The sequence below is a fragment of the Schistocerca serialis genome, chromosome 3, assembly GCF_023864345.2.
Source record: "Schistocerca serialis cubense isolate TAMUIC-IGC-003099 chromosome 3, iqSchSeri2.2, whole genome shotgun sequence".
Lineage (NCBI taxonomy): Eukaryota > Metazoa > Arthropoda > Insecta > Orthoptera > Acrididae > Schistocerca > Schistocerca serialis.
Genome location: NC_064640.1, coordinates 169597992 through 169614501, shown reverse-complemented (window position 1 = coordinate 169614501; position 16510 = coordinate 169597992). Strand labels below are relative to the sequence as shown.

Genomic DNA, 16510 nt, shown 5'->3' with positions numbered 1-16510 from the left:
TTTCTTCCTTAAACACCAAAATTTCTCCATCTCTTCTATTTCGCCGTTGGTACCTTGCAGGCCTTAGAAGGACATTGAGTCCTGCGCTTATTAAACAATTCTCTAATCTTCATCCCGTAGCAGTACTGGACTTGCTGGCAACCCCGAACAAGAATATGTTTACATATTCATTTCTCAACATAGTCACCCTGGCGACAAACACACGAAGTTGCTACCGTCACTGTAAAATGTTTGACTCTGTTGACGGAACCACAACCTCGCCTCTGCTTGCGTCGCTTCATCAATACGAGTGTTAAGGTTAAGTCCTTGATGGAATTCTTTAAGTTTTTGAGACAGATAGTGTAGACTGGGACCAAGTCGGGACAGTATGGAAGATTATCGATGACAGTGAACCCAAAGCATCGGATGGTTGCAGATGTCGCAGCGCTCGTGTGTGTTCTGACATGGTCACACTGAAGGAGTGGGTGTTGCATATGTGGACGAATGCATCGAATTCGAAAATCGATTACAGCGCGCTGTTTCTCACGCAACAACATAGTTACGTTACACACCGCCATATTATGCACTACAATTCTTACCCTTCTAGTGGCAGAGGGCTGCAAATATGTAAACATAAAGATTAAATTTGTAGAATGTTAGTAATGTTTGTTTTATCTGAAAAGCTTTAAGAGTGTCCACATAAAAAATCAGACACTTACTTTTCAGCATGCCCTCGTAAATAAGAAACGAATGAAAAAGAGAATAAGTGAATTGATGGTGCAGCAAACAGCCCTGAGTGGTGACAGTTCCTTCATTTACAACCTGCGGTACTTCGTATTTAGTTCGAAGAGTTTCTGTGTAACCACTCTGTAGAAATTAGGAACAGGATATTAAATACCACTCAGAGAGGACATTACGTGGAAGAAAGAGGGAAGGTTAGAGTTTCACCTCCAGTTGACATCGAGATCGTTAGAGATAGATCAACAGTTCAAAAGACGGAGGACGAGTATGGAAATTTGCTAAGGCATTGGCAAAAGAAAGATTTCCTGTAATCCAATGACGTGATTCTGAAAAAGCATGCTACATCTAAATCAGAATGGCCGACCAGGGGTTTGAATTCTGTTCCTTCCAAATGGAGGTCTCGTGTGTTTACGACTTTGCCACCTCGGTCGGCGGGGAGACATTGTTCCATGAAATGGATATGGGAGGCTCTGTGGTACTCATCTGAAATAATTTGGCGGAGCTGTGGAGAATCGTAAGGCAGCTGCCAGACAGGGATTGGAACGGTAGTGAAGGTGATGTGTGTGGAAAGCACGCGTTGGCGCCGGCGCTGAGGCGCTGACGTGGACGCGCCAACAGCTGATCCGGGCCGCCCCCCCCCCTCAGCCCTCTCTCCCCACCTAATGATAACCGTGGCCGCCGAGCTGAGCTCAAACTGCGCGAGCTCAACTGCGATTTGGAAAATTACTTATAATGAGGACAAAAGTCGTTTGGGGTCTGGGCTCGGGAGATTATACTCATTAGCCGCGCCACTGTCCGAGCTGCAAACATTGGGCTGCACGCCTGCTCGCCGCCTAGCCGTAGCTGCTGCTATATGCCACGGAAGTTCTTTCTCTACGGAAACGTATCTTAGCAGTTTTAGTCTCATTTGCTATGCTGGGGACTGCCAGGCTTTTGACTGTTCCGCGACTAATGTTACTGTAACGGATATTACCACACCATGGACAAATAAGTGAAGAAAATGCGCAAATTCCTGTAGATCGAATTTTCAATAAGTGCTAGGATGACCCTACTTAGACTTGTGATTTCGTTTAAAAGCGTTTATTTACCGTAACACACAGTAGAGAGTTTTTTTCTATAAACGATAGAAATATCATACTTTTAATACTTCGTAAACCTGTTTTTTTAAAAAAAATAATAATTTTGGATCGTAATGAGCGAGTATTAACTTCTCTGGTATTTCAAATACGGAGATTTTTGGCGTAGTCGTTAGAAATAACGGTCAAATTGACAGAGTAAGCGAAAGCTATTTCTCTGACCTGCAGTAGGAAAAGTAACGAACATTATTTTAAAACTAAAAGATGCTGCAAGGAAGTCTTCCCTGGTTTGCAATTGCGGAATTCATTTTATGTCTAGTATGTAGTTAAACATTTGTAATGTATAGTGTTTGTCACTTATTTACTGCATCACAAATTTCAGACCGAAAGAGAACTCTTTCGCAATATAGCCCAAGAAACAGAAACGTACTCTCATTGCCATTTGTATTTCATTCGATTCGTACTGTCATTACATTCTACAGCTGACAAGGTCTATTTACTGATCACGCCAACGTTTTCTCGACATGCTGCACAGGTGGAAACTTGTTCTTTTTGTGCCGTAACAACAACGACCGAGCGGCCGTTAAGTGGAAAGTGGGGCTCGGCGTGAGGCAGGAATTCCGGGAGCGGCCCATTTTACTTGCCGGAGGTCATGTCGCGGGCAAGGAGCACGCGACGGCCGCTGTTTAATTTTGCACGTGTGCAGGCCAGCGGACTCGCACCTGTTGCGGGCCCCGGCGCGCGGGGATCATGTTTTCAGGACGCTCTCTACACCACAAATTGCTGCCTATAATATCAGCCAAAAGGTACGGCATCGAGTTATTATCATTATTATTATAGTTAGTTAAAGGTTTTTGATGCCCAGTACTGCGTTCATGTTGTTCGAGTTACTTTGATCGTGATTGCACTGCCCCCCACTTTTATAAGTAATAACCGTAAGAAGATTAGACTATTACATGCATAATGGTAAAGGGGTAAAATTATGTTTTTGAAACTAAAAAAGAGAGAAAAGGCGCGTTATTTTTGTTCGGGAAGGTTTTAGCCCGAGTGTCAGTAGTGCAGGACGCAGTGCAAAGGCTCGACGTGCTCCCGCCTGGCTGTGCTTTGGCGCGGCGGCGCGTCGGTTCGACGCCCGGATGCACCATGCGGGGCTGCATATCTTCTTCTCCGGGGCTCCTTATCGACACTGGTTGTGTAAGTCTGGTAGCTGCACTTTCTGCCTTCTGCACATTCTGTGAGCTCTGTACATCACTCAACTGTGCGCAGAAATGAGTATGTTCTCGTATAGCTAACTGGCGTCAGTGTTATGGTGACAACCTCTTCGCGGTTCTTCCGCAGCGTATATAGCCTGTTAAATGAAAATAGTGCTCCTTGAAGAGGGTTCGAACTGTTGAAAAAGGGGTGGGAGTAGCTTATTGTTTCCTTAGTATCTCCCGTAGGGGCGACGCAGATTCATTAAGTAGTAGTTTTCTTATTTATTTGTCTGTAAGAAGAAATAATGTTTTATGTTTTGGACCCTCCTGCATAAGTTTATCTAACACTGTTCTTCGTACAGGTCTCGATATACACTGAAGGAGGTAGCTAGCAGCACTTCGTTCTTATTATGGAAGCGAAGTTGTTTACTGATTCGTTTGTGGTGTTTTAGAGTTGCTACCTAGGTGCAGATTGTTAAGAGAAACAACAGCTACGGTTTCATGTAACATTTCTGACGTTCTTACGGGTGAGCTATTCTATTCTTCATCCGAACTACAGCGAAAGAAACGAAGAAAAATGTTTAAATATTTTTCAGTTGAAGAAGCATCCTACGCATAGCTTCGTACAGGCATCTACAGATATTTATTGAACCTATGTGAAATGTCCAGGAAATTTTGTTGTGGGTTTTACATATAAAGTCAGCATTTAATTTTTTTACACAGAAATAGAGTATTGTAGATATTGCTGCAGAGTACGAAAAATTGTTAATGAATTATTTTGTTGGAATTCGCCGCAAAAACTTAGGAAACTTCAAATTTAGGATTTGCTTTTAAGTTAGCTATTAAATTACCTGGATAAAAAGGAAATGTACGAGTACAGGTAAATACTTCTGCCTCGATATCTAGACTGAATTATGACATTCAGTACTTGTCAATCCCTTTTTAAGTCTTCCTGATGAGTTTATTTAGTGTAATAACATAGTTACGATTTTCGTAACAACACAAACTTCAACTGAGTTTATTAGTTTCTTTGCATACAACATGGCCTGTAAACATGAGTGTTCTGTTAACATGCTACTCGAATATTTGTAATGTTCATGTTCTGTCGCTTTATGGTGAAACTATCGTCGATTTTAACAGGTGCTTTGGTCAATCGTACTTTCGAAAAGATACATGATCTTTGCATTTATTATGGCAGGAAGTCTTACTTTTTTCAGACATACTCTTATGATGCAGTAAGTTTTTTGTTCTTGTTATTATTGGCATTTGGCCATCGCCATAGAGCCATCCATCGTAATAACTTATTCTCGCAATTGATATTTACCGAACAATAACGTTAATTTAGGGTCTAATAGAGATAATTTGGGTAGATTTAGCGAATAACCTCATGTTCGCGTTTTCTCTGACTACTTTTCTTGTAGTACGAACGTCACTATGTCTTGTATCGCTAAAGAAAAAATGGCTACAGATTTTGTAACCTTGTTTACTGCCAGAGTTATCTAGAAATTTGAAACATTGCTTGTTGTCACTTTCGTCGTCTTGTGATCAAACTAACACAGTTTTTTTCATTGTTTCCAAATCTTACTCAATATTTGTCTGGTAAAATTAGTATCAAAATAGATTTTGAATTCATCATTTTACTATAAAATTTTAGAATGCACTAACGTATAAAATACAAAGTTTAAATAAATATTTACGCAGATGCTAAAGACAGATGAATATTTCTTCAAATAGTGAGCCGGAAAAAATTACATTGAAAGAAGATTCAAATGAAAAACACCTTGTTTTAAATACATTGAAGGATTCAAGCCTGGAAAATATTTATACTTAAGCAGCATAGAAAAAGTGTTAATAATAAAATAGACATTTCTCGATGATAAGGTGGTTAGCAGTGTATAGGATCTGTTATTTTGAGAACTCTGTTTTGTAAAATATCGTCAAATGTGGTACCCTTATTTACGTCTTTGACTCAATGATTCTATCCTCAAATATTGAACAAATATTAGGATCAGCTGCTTAAAACGATCTCAGGTATTCATACATACTACAGTTGTGCTCGAGTGGCGAAATTACTTTCAGGTGAATGTAAATTACATCCACCTCAGTGTATTTTTTGAAGGCGTGTCAAGATACACACAAAAATAGTTTGAATATCACTACATTCAGTGTTATAAGTAAAACTTTATTTTTAGTTTAAAATCCCGAAATAGCCTCAGAATTTATGGATTCGCTTTAAGCTCGTACGTAAAATGATTTCTGAGGACTGGTTTCTGAAACATTTGTTATTAATTAGGCCTTCGGAGGAAATCGAGATTCCCTCAAATGTATATCAGTTTTTTCATTCTTATATTTTACTATAAATTCCTGGAAATAAGCGCCAGTTGTAAACTATTTGGAAGTTCGAAAGGAAATATAACTCTTAAACACGTTCCGCAACAATTTCAATGTTCTACAAGTATTATGAAATCCATGTGGAGTTCATCGTTCTGGTATTATCGTAGAAAATGAACTACAATCTCAGTAGGTTATGATGAAATGAACTGAAAACTAAAATTGTTATAAAAGAGCCGTCACACGAATATGCACCCTCATATTATTGTGTAGCAATATGTAGATAAATAGAGAGTTGAACTACGTGTGACCAACTAAGTTATTAATGCCTTACGAAATGATGTCATTGTGTTCAGGTACGTGGGTAAGTGAATAGAAAAGCTAGCATGTTTCTCGTTGTCACAGCAACTTTAAATTTACTCTGCGGATTTAGAAATTGTTATTTATTTCCATTATTTAGCCCGTTTTATTCTTTTGTTGTGACTGCAAGCCAACAAGCTTACGTAACCGCCTTCCCACCGTCTCCGCACTAATTATCAGGTTCCATACCTCGTCGCCAGATGGCTCCTTCGGAGTTTTCCTGACCTACCTCATGGCGTTCCTGCTGCAAAGATCAATGATCTGCAAGGGAGCTGTTCCACTATGAGAAGAGAATGAAAAATCATATTACTAAATCGAAAAGATTCTCATTTTGAATTTTCATGATTACTTTTCACTGTCTGTTTCAAACGTTGAATGTAAACGCACCTGACAGGAAATTTTATGATTTTAACTCGATACAGGATATCCTATTTGTAATTTTTCACATTATTCGTTGTGTTAATCGTCGTGCCTGTAAGTGAACCGAGAATTTTCGGACAGTTGTTGACTAAGATGTTGTATCAGTGCACCTATCTCTAGTCATGTATGCACTCATCAAAAAATTTCACAACATTCTGAACGCTGTGTTGTTATTACCATACTATTATTGCCGTTATTATCATTATTATTACCATTTGAATCTGAGATTGTTGAGACTAGGTAATTAGATAAACAAACTTTTCAATAAAAAGAGTAACTGGCTGCTGTTTCTTGGAGATAAAATTTTAATTTAGACCACACACACACACACACACACACACACACACACACACACACACACACACACACATCAACATCGAGAATAAGATGAAACTAACTTCATAATTATTTTCATTCAAATTAAGCAATATGTTGATATAGTTCAATCTAACGTTAGAGAAGCAATGTGAAATACGGACTTGTACACGTCATACATGCAGTGTAGCAAATATTTGTTGCGTGTCTTTTCGAACGCCACAGAAAACAAATATACGTTTATTAACCAAGAGTACAGCAGTAGATCTCACATTTTTTTGAACGTGCCATAAGTAGCCTCGACTGTGTTCAGAATTTGCAATTTTGATTCGACTCCTCGACTACTGCATAAAGATTGCGGAGTTGAGCAATATTCAGTTTTGGGCAGTTTCAACAAATAAATATGTAATACTGACCGAATAACACGAAATATTTCCACGTCATTTGTACGATTAATTGTAATGATGTTGAACAAGTGATTTTACTTTCATGTTACATATTCACGAGAAAATATGGCTTCTTACTGACCATTTACAAGGTTGTTTCTGCGAAGATGTGAATTAGTAATTCCTACCACCACCTTTTGCATACAACACAAATAGATATTTTCCTATAATTGTCAAGGAGAAAATTTTTCCGTTTGTTTTCAAATGTAACGTTGCTATCTGTCATTATGCATCATTTTTTTAGGGATCAAAAAATTTGTTAGTATTATTGTGCACCCATTTTTGTGCTAAATTCAAACTCAATCAGGAATTAAAGTAATTTTTCTGTTGGTATTGTAATTATGTACATCATTGTCTCTCTTCAACTGTAGTGGTTCATTTACAACAAGCTGGAATACTATGAAGCACAAGTCAGAATACGCAACTCCTCAAACAGATGTCTACAAAATGTCTATGGATGAATAGCACATAATATTCTTACAACATGTAATGTCTCTTGCAGCGGTCTCTCCACGATATTTTCAGAAATTTTATAAATTATATAACTCAGTACATATCTCGAAATATCTCTTCTTATCTTACCGATTATCAATGCAAAGTAGTTTCAAGCCCAATTATTCCTTGGAGCGTCCATTTACTCCATGGAATAGATTCTCTGCTATCTATGTTTTCTCTTATGAAAAGAATGAAGGAATGCTTGTCGATTAGTCGTGAAAGAAGGAGGATGTATATGTATGTATTGTTGAGCTAGTCGCCATCTTGATGAGATTCTGTATGAGAAGGAATTTAATACATGAACTAAACTAAAGTAAGTGTCTTCGCGTATTATTTAACTGATTATTATTGACAGTGTCTGCTTACTTCGCTGTGTTGCACGGGATCAGTGGGGAACGTCTGATTTACACTGGACGAACCTGCCGTTTTGTATGCTCAAGATATCCAGTTACTTCAAATAAATAGGCTAACACGGTCTTACTAGCAGATCTCCGGTCTTCCCCATGTGATCACCGAAAGTTAATAATTATTACAAATGTTTTCAGGAGATCGACTGACAATTTTCGTCGCACCGAGACTTCGAAATGGCTTCACTGCCTTATGGAATTTAAGTTAAGCTCAATTTAATCAGGATAGAACAGTACTGAACTGTGTGAATGTGATAAGCCTGCTTTGTGAATGAAAATTCCCTTAACATACGCATGGTTTTTACTATCCTGATCAGTGAAGCTAAATCAGGCCAGTGTGTAAAGAGAGGTTTTTAAATTTTAGATCCCACAAAAAAATATTAAAAACACATTTTTGAGTAACAAAAAATATCGTTCTTAAACATGAGTTACCCCAGAATATTATTCCATACGTTACAGAATAAAAATAAACAATATATATATGACGGTAGTATCTGTTCCAGAAAGAACAGTTACCGTGGATGACCATGCAGCTTTGCTAGAAATGAAATGATAATTAAATGGACACCCTAGCTGCAAACAGGCGTTGATGTACTTCATGTCCCCAATGAAGTACATCAACGCCTGTTTGCAGCTAGGGTGTCCATTTAATTATCATTTCATTTCTAGCAAAGCTGCATGTTCATCCACGGTAACTGTTCTTTCGGGAACAGATACTACCGTCACATATTGTTAAAATATGGCTTCCCGGCCATTGACCTTCTTGTGCGAACGCCCACGCTATGCCCGAACTCGTACGGGACTTGGTAGATTAACCTGCCACGAGTAATGAGTATGATGGGCAAACATCTATTAGGCGCACTACGAATGTAGTGGTGTGGTCATGTTGGGAATGTGGATCTCACGGGGAGCGTGCAAGGGATAAGTCCCTGCAGACGCACGATCCTCTGTGCCCGCGGTGGCTTATATGGATAGAGCGTCTGCCATGTAAGCAGGAGATCCCGGGTTTTTCAACATGTCCCCAATGAAGTACATCAACACCTGTTTGCAGCTAGGGTGTCCATTTAATTATCATTTCATAAACAAAATTTGTTAACTTAATCGTCTATCTCTCCCGAGCATTTATAACGATTCGATGTACAAATGTGCGGAATTGAGTTTTTTCCGGAGTTCAAAAATTCGTTTTTTCCAGTTTAAATTCTCATCAATATGGTTACGTCAGGATTTTGCAGTTTCCGCCCTTGTTATTATTTCCTCGTCATATATTATTGTTATCGTATGTGTAGTACCCCTAGATGTGCAGAAATGAACACGTTGGGTCTTTTTTTAGCTGAAAATGAGACCATTTTCAGAAAAGCACTCGATAATACTGTTGTAACGTTTCCATTGACAACACTGGACTCTAAGAAGAACCATTTAAACTTTTCGTTATACGCTCCAGCAAAGCATTTGTCTGTTGTGACCGAATTTCATTTCGGACTCGTTCGTTGCAACACGCTGCTAGTTATTTCTCTATGAGGGCTGCGAGTGTTTATTACGGAACACTCGGTGCCCGTAGAGGTTTAGCGTCAGCAGTTTATCGTGCCCGTGACGCAACGTGCATCAAATCGGTTTACGCGCCGTGACTAATTTAATACAGCCGTCAATCAGAAATATGTTACATGCATTGCTTCACAGCGGCGCGCGCATGCGTGTGGTAATTGGCCGTCCGCTGGGAGCTCGGCGTCGCACGCCTTGCTGCACATCTAATATTAATTTTCTCATTGAGCGCACGATATGTAAACCGCTACCGAACGGAAATTGTAGCCGCCTTCCAGCATGCTCGGCGTTCCCGACCAGCATTAGCATATTTTGTCATGGCGCGCCGCTCCAGCGTGCCTTCGTGTAGAAGCAGGCATAAATTGATAATTTGAACGCAGTCAGGGGAACACTAAAAGCGTCGTGTACGGGAATGTACTTGTAAGAAGATGTCGTATACAACATAAGACTTCTGGTAGATAGTACTACGTCAGAGGCTGAAACGAGCTTATGCATTTCCGCTAGTATAGTACATAGTTACGCTATTGCACCGCTGATTTTCCAAGTACTTTTTCTTTCATTTCAGTTGTGGTTTACTAACAGCTGCAAGTAATTCTTAACACATATTCAGTCCAAAATAATCTCTGCGCAATATTATACAGGCGACCTGTTATTTAGATTTATTGACCAACACCCCACAAGCTACGTTCTGGTTTGTGACGTGAAGTTCACATTGCCATGAACCTGCTGGAATCTGCAACAAGCGAACTCAACTTTAGATATAACATAATTTAATATCGCATATTTTATGTCACAAACGTTTCATGTGTTGCACTGATCTGGTAATTTAGTAAAACTCCCTGGCGCTTTCAAGCTGAACTACGTTATATAAAGAGAACAGAAATTTTATTGGATAGGAAGTATGCCCTGCTAATGTAGTAGTGTGCTAAAATCTACTTCATTAACTTTTATTTTCAAAAGATCAAATGAACAATTGACTCTGGACACATTTATGGCCTCTGGCAGCACCACACATGTTTCGGGAAAATTATAACAAGATGAAAAGTGTTTTGTATGTTTATTACAACAAACTGAAAACTGACATATGATTTCCGTTATAATAATTTATAAATATGCAAATAATTTATAATTAAAAAGTGTATTTTTGTAGTGTTAATTTTCTTTTTATGGTGTTATCAAAAGATCCGTCAGACTAAATATCGTACAGTTTTGAGAATTCTGTTCAGTATCTAGTAATTTTGAAAGCTGAAGCTGACCTCGCTCCTTCCAGTTTCCAACAGATTCCTGGCTATGTGATGTTCACTATTCAGTTATCTTTTAAGCTTTGACTAAAATGCATTTTACGAGAAAAAAATACCTGACTTACTGTTTCCGAGAAAAATATCCTCCATGGTTAGTTAGAACACTGTGTGAAAGGAGAGAGGAATTAGTTGAGAGATAATGAACACAATAACTGCTCTAGGATCACACACAGATGAAAACTACAGTTTGTAGTTCTGTTTGGAATACTCTAGGATTTCCATTGTACGCTCCTTTTCTAAATTTTTATCTTTATTTTTTAAGGCTAGGCGGCAGTCTGAGGCACTCTGATGAATACTCGCCAAACGCCAAGAAGATAGTAGTGAAATCAGACTGCGTTCAGAATAATGACAATTTTGTCAGTAAACTGTCGAAGTATTCGTAATAAAGTTCCCGAATTTACTGCCTTCCAGGAAAGTTCTCGCTCTCAAGTTATTCTCGGGACCGAGAGCTGGCTCTGAGCACTACGGGACTTAACTTCTGAGGTCACCAGTCCCCTAGAACTTAGAACTACTTAAACCTAACTAACCTAAGAACATCACACACATCCATGCCCAAGGCAGGATTCGAACCTGCGACCGTAGCGGCCGCGCGCTTCCAGACTGTAGCGCCTAGAACCGCTCGAGCACTCCGGCCGGCGAAATAAACTCATTCACTGTTCAGCTGCATAGATGCCCAGTCTTAACTCCACAGTCTATTAAGAGCATCAACTGTCGTGTGGGAAACGCGGATAAATCGGCAATTGGATGTCATGTACAGGGACTAGGGAACCACCAAATTCGATTCTCTGATACTGCAGATTTTTCATTACTATGCTAGGATACACAGAGAGCCATTAAATTAAAAATAACATTAAAACTACTTTAGATCAAAAGAAAAAAGGCTGAACTCAGGAAAGTTGTGAGTTTCAGTGCTAGACAAAGCAAACAGCGCCAAATGTTTTGCAGCACAAGCTCCAACCAGACGTCGGAGCGGCTCTGTAGTATTTGCCAACGGTCGGGTAACGTCACCAACCGGCCATTGCTAAAAGGTATAAACGATTCGGCTTGGTGAGCTTGTTTAAGTACCAAAATCAACTAACGAGATCTGTACAGCCTCTGACGATGTCTCCAGTATTGGGAGGCGGAACGTTAGAAACAGAAAGATGCCACTGACCAGGGGTTCCTAAATTTTTCCTCTGATGGAACATTTTGAGAATTCTGGTACTTTACTGAAACACGACAATAAAAATTTAAAACTAAGATAAACTAGTTTGTTTCAGTGATTACTTGAATTTTAAATCATGAGTAGTAACACAGAAATCATAATTAAATAAAATAAAAATTGATATCGTCAAAATGATGAAAAAAGAAAACACCATGTTGTTAATAGTTTTTATTCGAGTGCCGTGGAACACCAGTGTACCACGGAACATAGTTTGGGTACCCCACCGTACACCGCAGCATGATGCTCATAAACTACGTCACCAACTACGCAAATACCGGCCGTGGAAATCTGCATTGTATGAGTGCGCGCTGTCTATGTGTCACTTTTATTGGTTATAAGTAGCTCATTGTCTAGTGGTTAACGTCGCTGCCTCTACATCGCAGGATCGCGGGTTCGATTTCGGCCAGGTCGGAAATTTCCTTCGAGTGTTTGTGTTGTCGCTTCATCCCATCGTCATCAAATTATGCGCATGTTGCCGAAGTGGCGTCAAATAAAAAGACTTACACCAGATGGCCAAACAACCCGGCCATTATGAATGAAATTTTCTGACCGTGCGGTTCTAGGCGCTACAGTCTGGAGCCGCGTAACCGCTACGGTCGCAGGTTCGAATCCTGCCTCGGGCATGGATGTGTGTGATGTCCTTAGGTTAGTTAGGCTAAAGTAGTTCTATGTTCTAGGGGGACTGATAACCACAGCAGTTGAGTCCCATAGTGCTCAGAGCCAATGAAATTTTCACTCTGCAGCGGAATGTGCGCTGATATGAAACTTCCTAGGAGATTAAAACTGTATGCCGGACCGAGACTGGAACTCGGGTAGAGCTTTTGCCCGCGAAAGCCATAGGTCCCGAGTTCGAGTCTCGGTCCAGCACACAGATTTAATCTGCCAGGAAGTTTCAACCCGGCCATTAATGCCAAACGATCATTTACCTTCCATTCGTGAATTTAGTGTGGCTACCGTTTTATGAACTGTCTTTCTGAATTGGAATACGTTTCATTCAACATAGAACCCAGTTCTCGGCTCTCTGTCTGCCTAATAACATACACGGAAAGGTATGTAACTTTTATATTACGTTGTTTCACGATATCTGTATCAATGGCTGTGAATTTCTTTGCAGCGCTTACTGGAGGCCATGTGATACATCGTGATGCGTTAATATTTCACAGCAGCAGTGTTTTTGAGATAGGGTCATGTAAAATCCCATTTCTTAGTGTCCCCAGTACACCTCAAGATTCCAGTGTTATTTGCTGCTCCAGAATGGCACATCGTTGTTTACTGCCCGAGAATGCGTGAGATTACGTATACTACCTGCTCACCTTGTAGCGCTTGGCGAGCTGCAGACGATAAGCTTACTACAAGCAAACAACGTCTGTTCTGGTTTGCCAACGTTCATACACGCCCACCTCCCTCCCCTTGCCTTCCTTTTTTTGACCCCCATCACCTGTGATGGCATAACAGACGGAGCAAAAACACCGTCGTTGGACGCACGTAGCATGGAAAGAGGTCTCCTCGACAGACGAGTTGCGCAACACGCCCATGACATGGTACGAATACAGAGGAAACCATATGAAGCGTTGCATCACAGTTACTGTCCCGACAGGTGCTGCAGGCTCTCTTATGTGTGGGGGACGGGATGTTTACATGGACGATATGGGGTTACCGGTACGTCTTCCACTGTCTTTCATCGGCTAACAACACAGTAATCTAAAGGATTATGTGTATGTACCACAACCAGTCACAATGTTTAGGGTTATTAATCTTACGACATTAATTTATTAGTGACGCGTCTCCAGCCACCGGTGCCGATAATCAGGCGTCATGGCTTACAGATAAATTATTTACGTTAACAGTACTATTACTAGATTATCGCTAATTCCCCGAGATGCTGCGGTTGCCATTAGAACCAGAACATATGCCTCTGTACATAAAAACGGAAAGGAGTAAGATGCGTTTCTTGGCAAAAAACTTGCTGTCACTTAAATGTTTATAATGTTATTATGCTGATGACTTACTGAATGTACTTCCACTGGATTTTGCTGTGGCCGAGAGTCTGCCATTGTTCTTTGAGCACTTTTTGCACTGTTTTCAGCCGCTTTACGAAATGCTTTAAAATGAGCACAGTGTAATAGCAGATAACTTCATGCATTTTTACTCCTTGTGGGCGATTAGTACGCTATATTGGAACAAACCATCACAAGATGGGAGAGGAAAAATTAAAACACCGAACTGTTTTCAAAAGCAAACGGAACAGTTCCTTAATAAGTCTTCACTTACTTTGAGGAAAGAAAACACGTGCCCTACCTCGCTTAGACTACACTGCCACCGGTGCGGCTAACAAAAGTTGTAGAACCGTCTATAGAAAACGCAAACAAGTCGTCATTCATTTATTTAGTCGTAAGAAGATGGATGCTGAAAGAGGTGAGATTTATTCCTCATTCTAAAAGTATTTCAATTAAAACAGATACGAAATAACACCACTGTTATCCAGATGACCTAGTTTAAAGTTCGACATGTATCCCATCAGCACAGCTTAATTTCTAAATTCAAGGAAAAATTCATTCGCACCAAAAAATAGTTCCAAACCTTTATTAGTCAATTTTCTTGCAATTGAATAAAATAAGCAAATAATTCCAAATTTGGTTGCACTGCTATATTCAGTTGAGTTCTAGTTTAAAATGTTCAGCACCTTCTTCCTATTTCAATTATTTTGAGAAATTTCAAAAACTGAGGACAAAGATAAGAAATTGAGGGTATATGTTGTGTCAATCAGTATGAAAGGAACTGAGGACAAAGCGTGAAAACTGAGGACTTTACCCAGAAAATGAGGACGTCTGGTTACTTTAGTTTGATGATTAAAAGTATAATAGGCGATTTGCGTTGTTGTGCCGTCGGATGCTGGTGGTGGTGGAGGGGGGAATCGCAGAGACCGGTGGTGTTAAAAAAGAGGGGGCGTCATTTTTCAGTTCTCGCCAAGGGAAGCAAAACACCTAGAAACGGCCTTGATTTGCGTTACATCCGATCTGGTAAGGAGTCATCCACTGCCCCATCATATACGTGCGTTTGTTCGCATAGAGCATCCCACAAGCGGCCTTTACCTTTCGTAAGACAACACACCACCTCAGCACATTGCATTCTGTTTCTGACACAGAACTCTTGCAAAAGCGAAATTAATTTTATTGGCCAAACAGCCAGTGAAGTCAACTAATTTAAATTCTTAAGCCTTGGGCTAGATGAAGAGTTTTCTTAGAAGTATCGCGTTCAAGATGCTACGCAGAAAATTATTGCTGCTGTATTTAGTATAAGAATTATCTCCACCATCTCTGCCTCTGAAACGCGAAGGCCCGTTCACTCAACTTTCTTTCACTCTACTATCTCCTGTGTCTACGTATGCTGGCGTAACTCTGTGCACTTACCAAGAATATTCTTAGGCCAGATCTGCGGTGTCAATTCGCGAAAGTGAGGCACCAGGAGGGGTGGAGAAAACGAAATGAAACTTCATGGGTTGAAACGGCATGCGATGCTATTGCAGCGACTCCTTTTGTGTCCTCGTCGCCACTGTTGTGTCTTTTACCACAGGAGTCAAGGGAGAGGATGTTGTTTGGTGGCCAGTATCCTCTCTCTACAACACACTGCACCCATGTATTAACAGGGTTCTTTATTTACTTGAACATAAAGGTACTTATCTTTAAGAGAGTCCATGTGTTGTAGTAATAGCCCACATTAGCCTCACTGCTGCTCAAGTACAAGTCCCGCTATAAACACTACTCAGCTCGCTATACACGCTCGTAGCCTGTGGTGTGAACTGACAGGCGCCAAATAGAATAAATAGTGCGTGAGTGGCTGAGCTAGTGACTGAGCGAAGCTGGTTAGCGGCGGCGATCTAAATACTTTCCGTCGAGAGGGCGTTCGCGGTTTGTTGCTTGCGAGTCTGTCTTTGGCCTCTCTCCTGATAGGCGCGCTTGACTCAGCGCCTACTATCAATCTTTTTGCTACATTTTCGTCGACCGATGTGCTGGCGACATCTTACGCCAGCACAACTACAGTACTGAGTCATACTTGCAAAAAAAACATGGCAGTATGAGTCCACTTATCAGTATGACGTTCCACCCACTGTGATCTGGATGCATACATTGATTTGGCTGCAAAAGGCGCCACAAAGCCGTTCTATCCTCTCCTGAGAAAAGCTGGCCCACAACAGCTGAATACAGTCTTTGATTTCCTGGATACTGGCACTGTGACAGGGTTGACGTCCGAGCTTGTACCACTCGTGTTCTGTCGGAGACGGGTCTGGGATCTTGCTAGCCTCAGGAATACATCGACATCACACAGACGGTTCATACATACATGTGCCATATATGGACGAGCATTGTCCTGTTGAAAAATGGCACCACGATGCTGTCGGTTGAGAGGTAACACACGAGAACGAAGGATGTCTGTGACTTAATATTGTGGTGTTAGAGTTCCCTCAAACACTGCCAGATGTGACCTGAAGTCATACCTGACGCTTGCACACACCACTCTCGCCAGGATTAACACCACTGCGCCTCTCCAAAATATTGTCCCCAGTTTGCGACCATACTTTCCAACTATGGTCAGAACAGAGATTTATTGTTGAGCACAATACGACGCCATTCATCAGCAGTCTATGCTTCCCAATCTTGGCACCACTCCAGACGTAGCCGTTTGTGTTGTGGTGATAACAGCAG

General features: G+C 40.6%; 1 protein-coding gene across 3 annotated transcripts in view; it reads left to right on the top strand.

Annotated features, from left to right (window-relative positions):
• Window positions 1-2467: 2467 nt before the first annotated feature.
• The window catches only part of LOC126471561 (uncharacterized), a 132969-nt gene continuing 118926 nt past the window's right edge, over window positions 2468-16510 (top strand). For 2 of the 3 annotated variants that reach the window (XM_050099789.1, XM_050099788.1), the window contains exon 1: window positions 2468-2602. In XM_050099789.1, the coding sequence (XP_049955746.1) occupies window positions 2547-2602 (56 nt within the window). In that variant the 5' untranslated portion in view covers window positions 2468-2546. Of the gene's footprint in view, window positions 2603-2853; window positions 2991-16510 lie in introns of those variants that run through there. The other variant, XR_007586337.1, reaches the window with a different exon arrangement.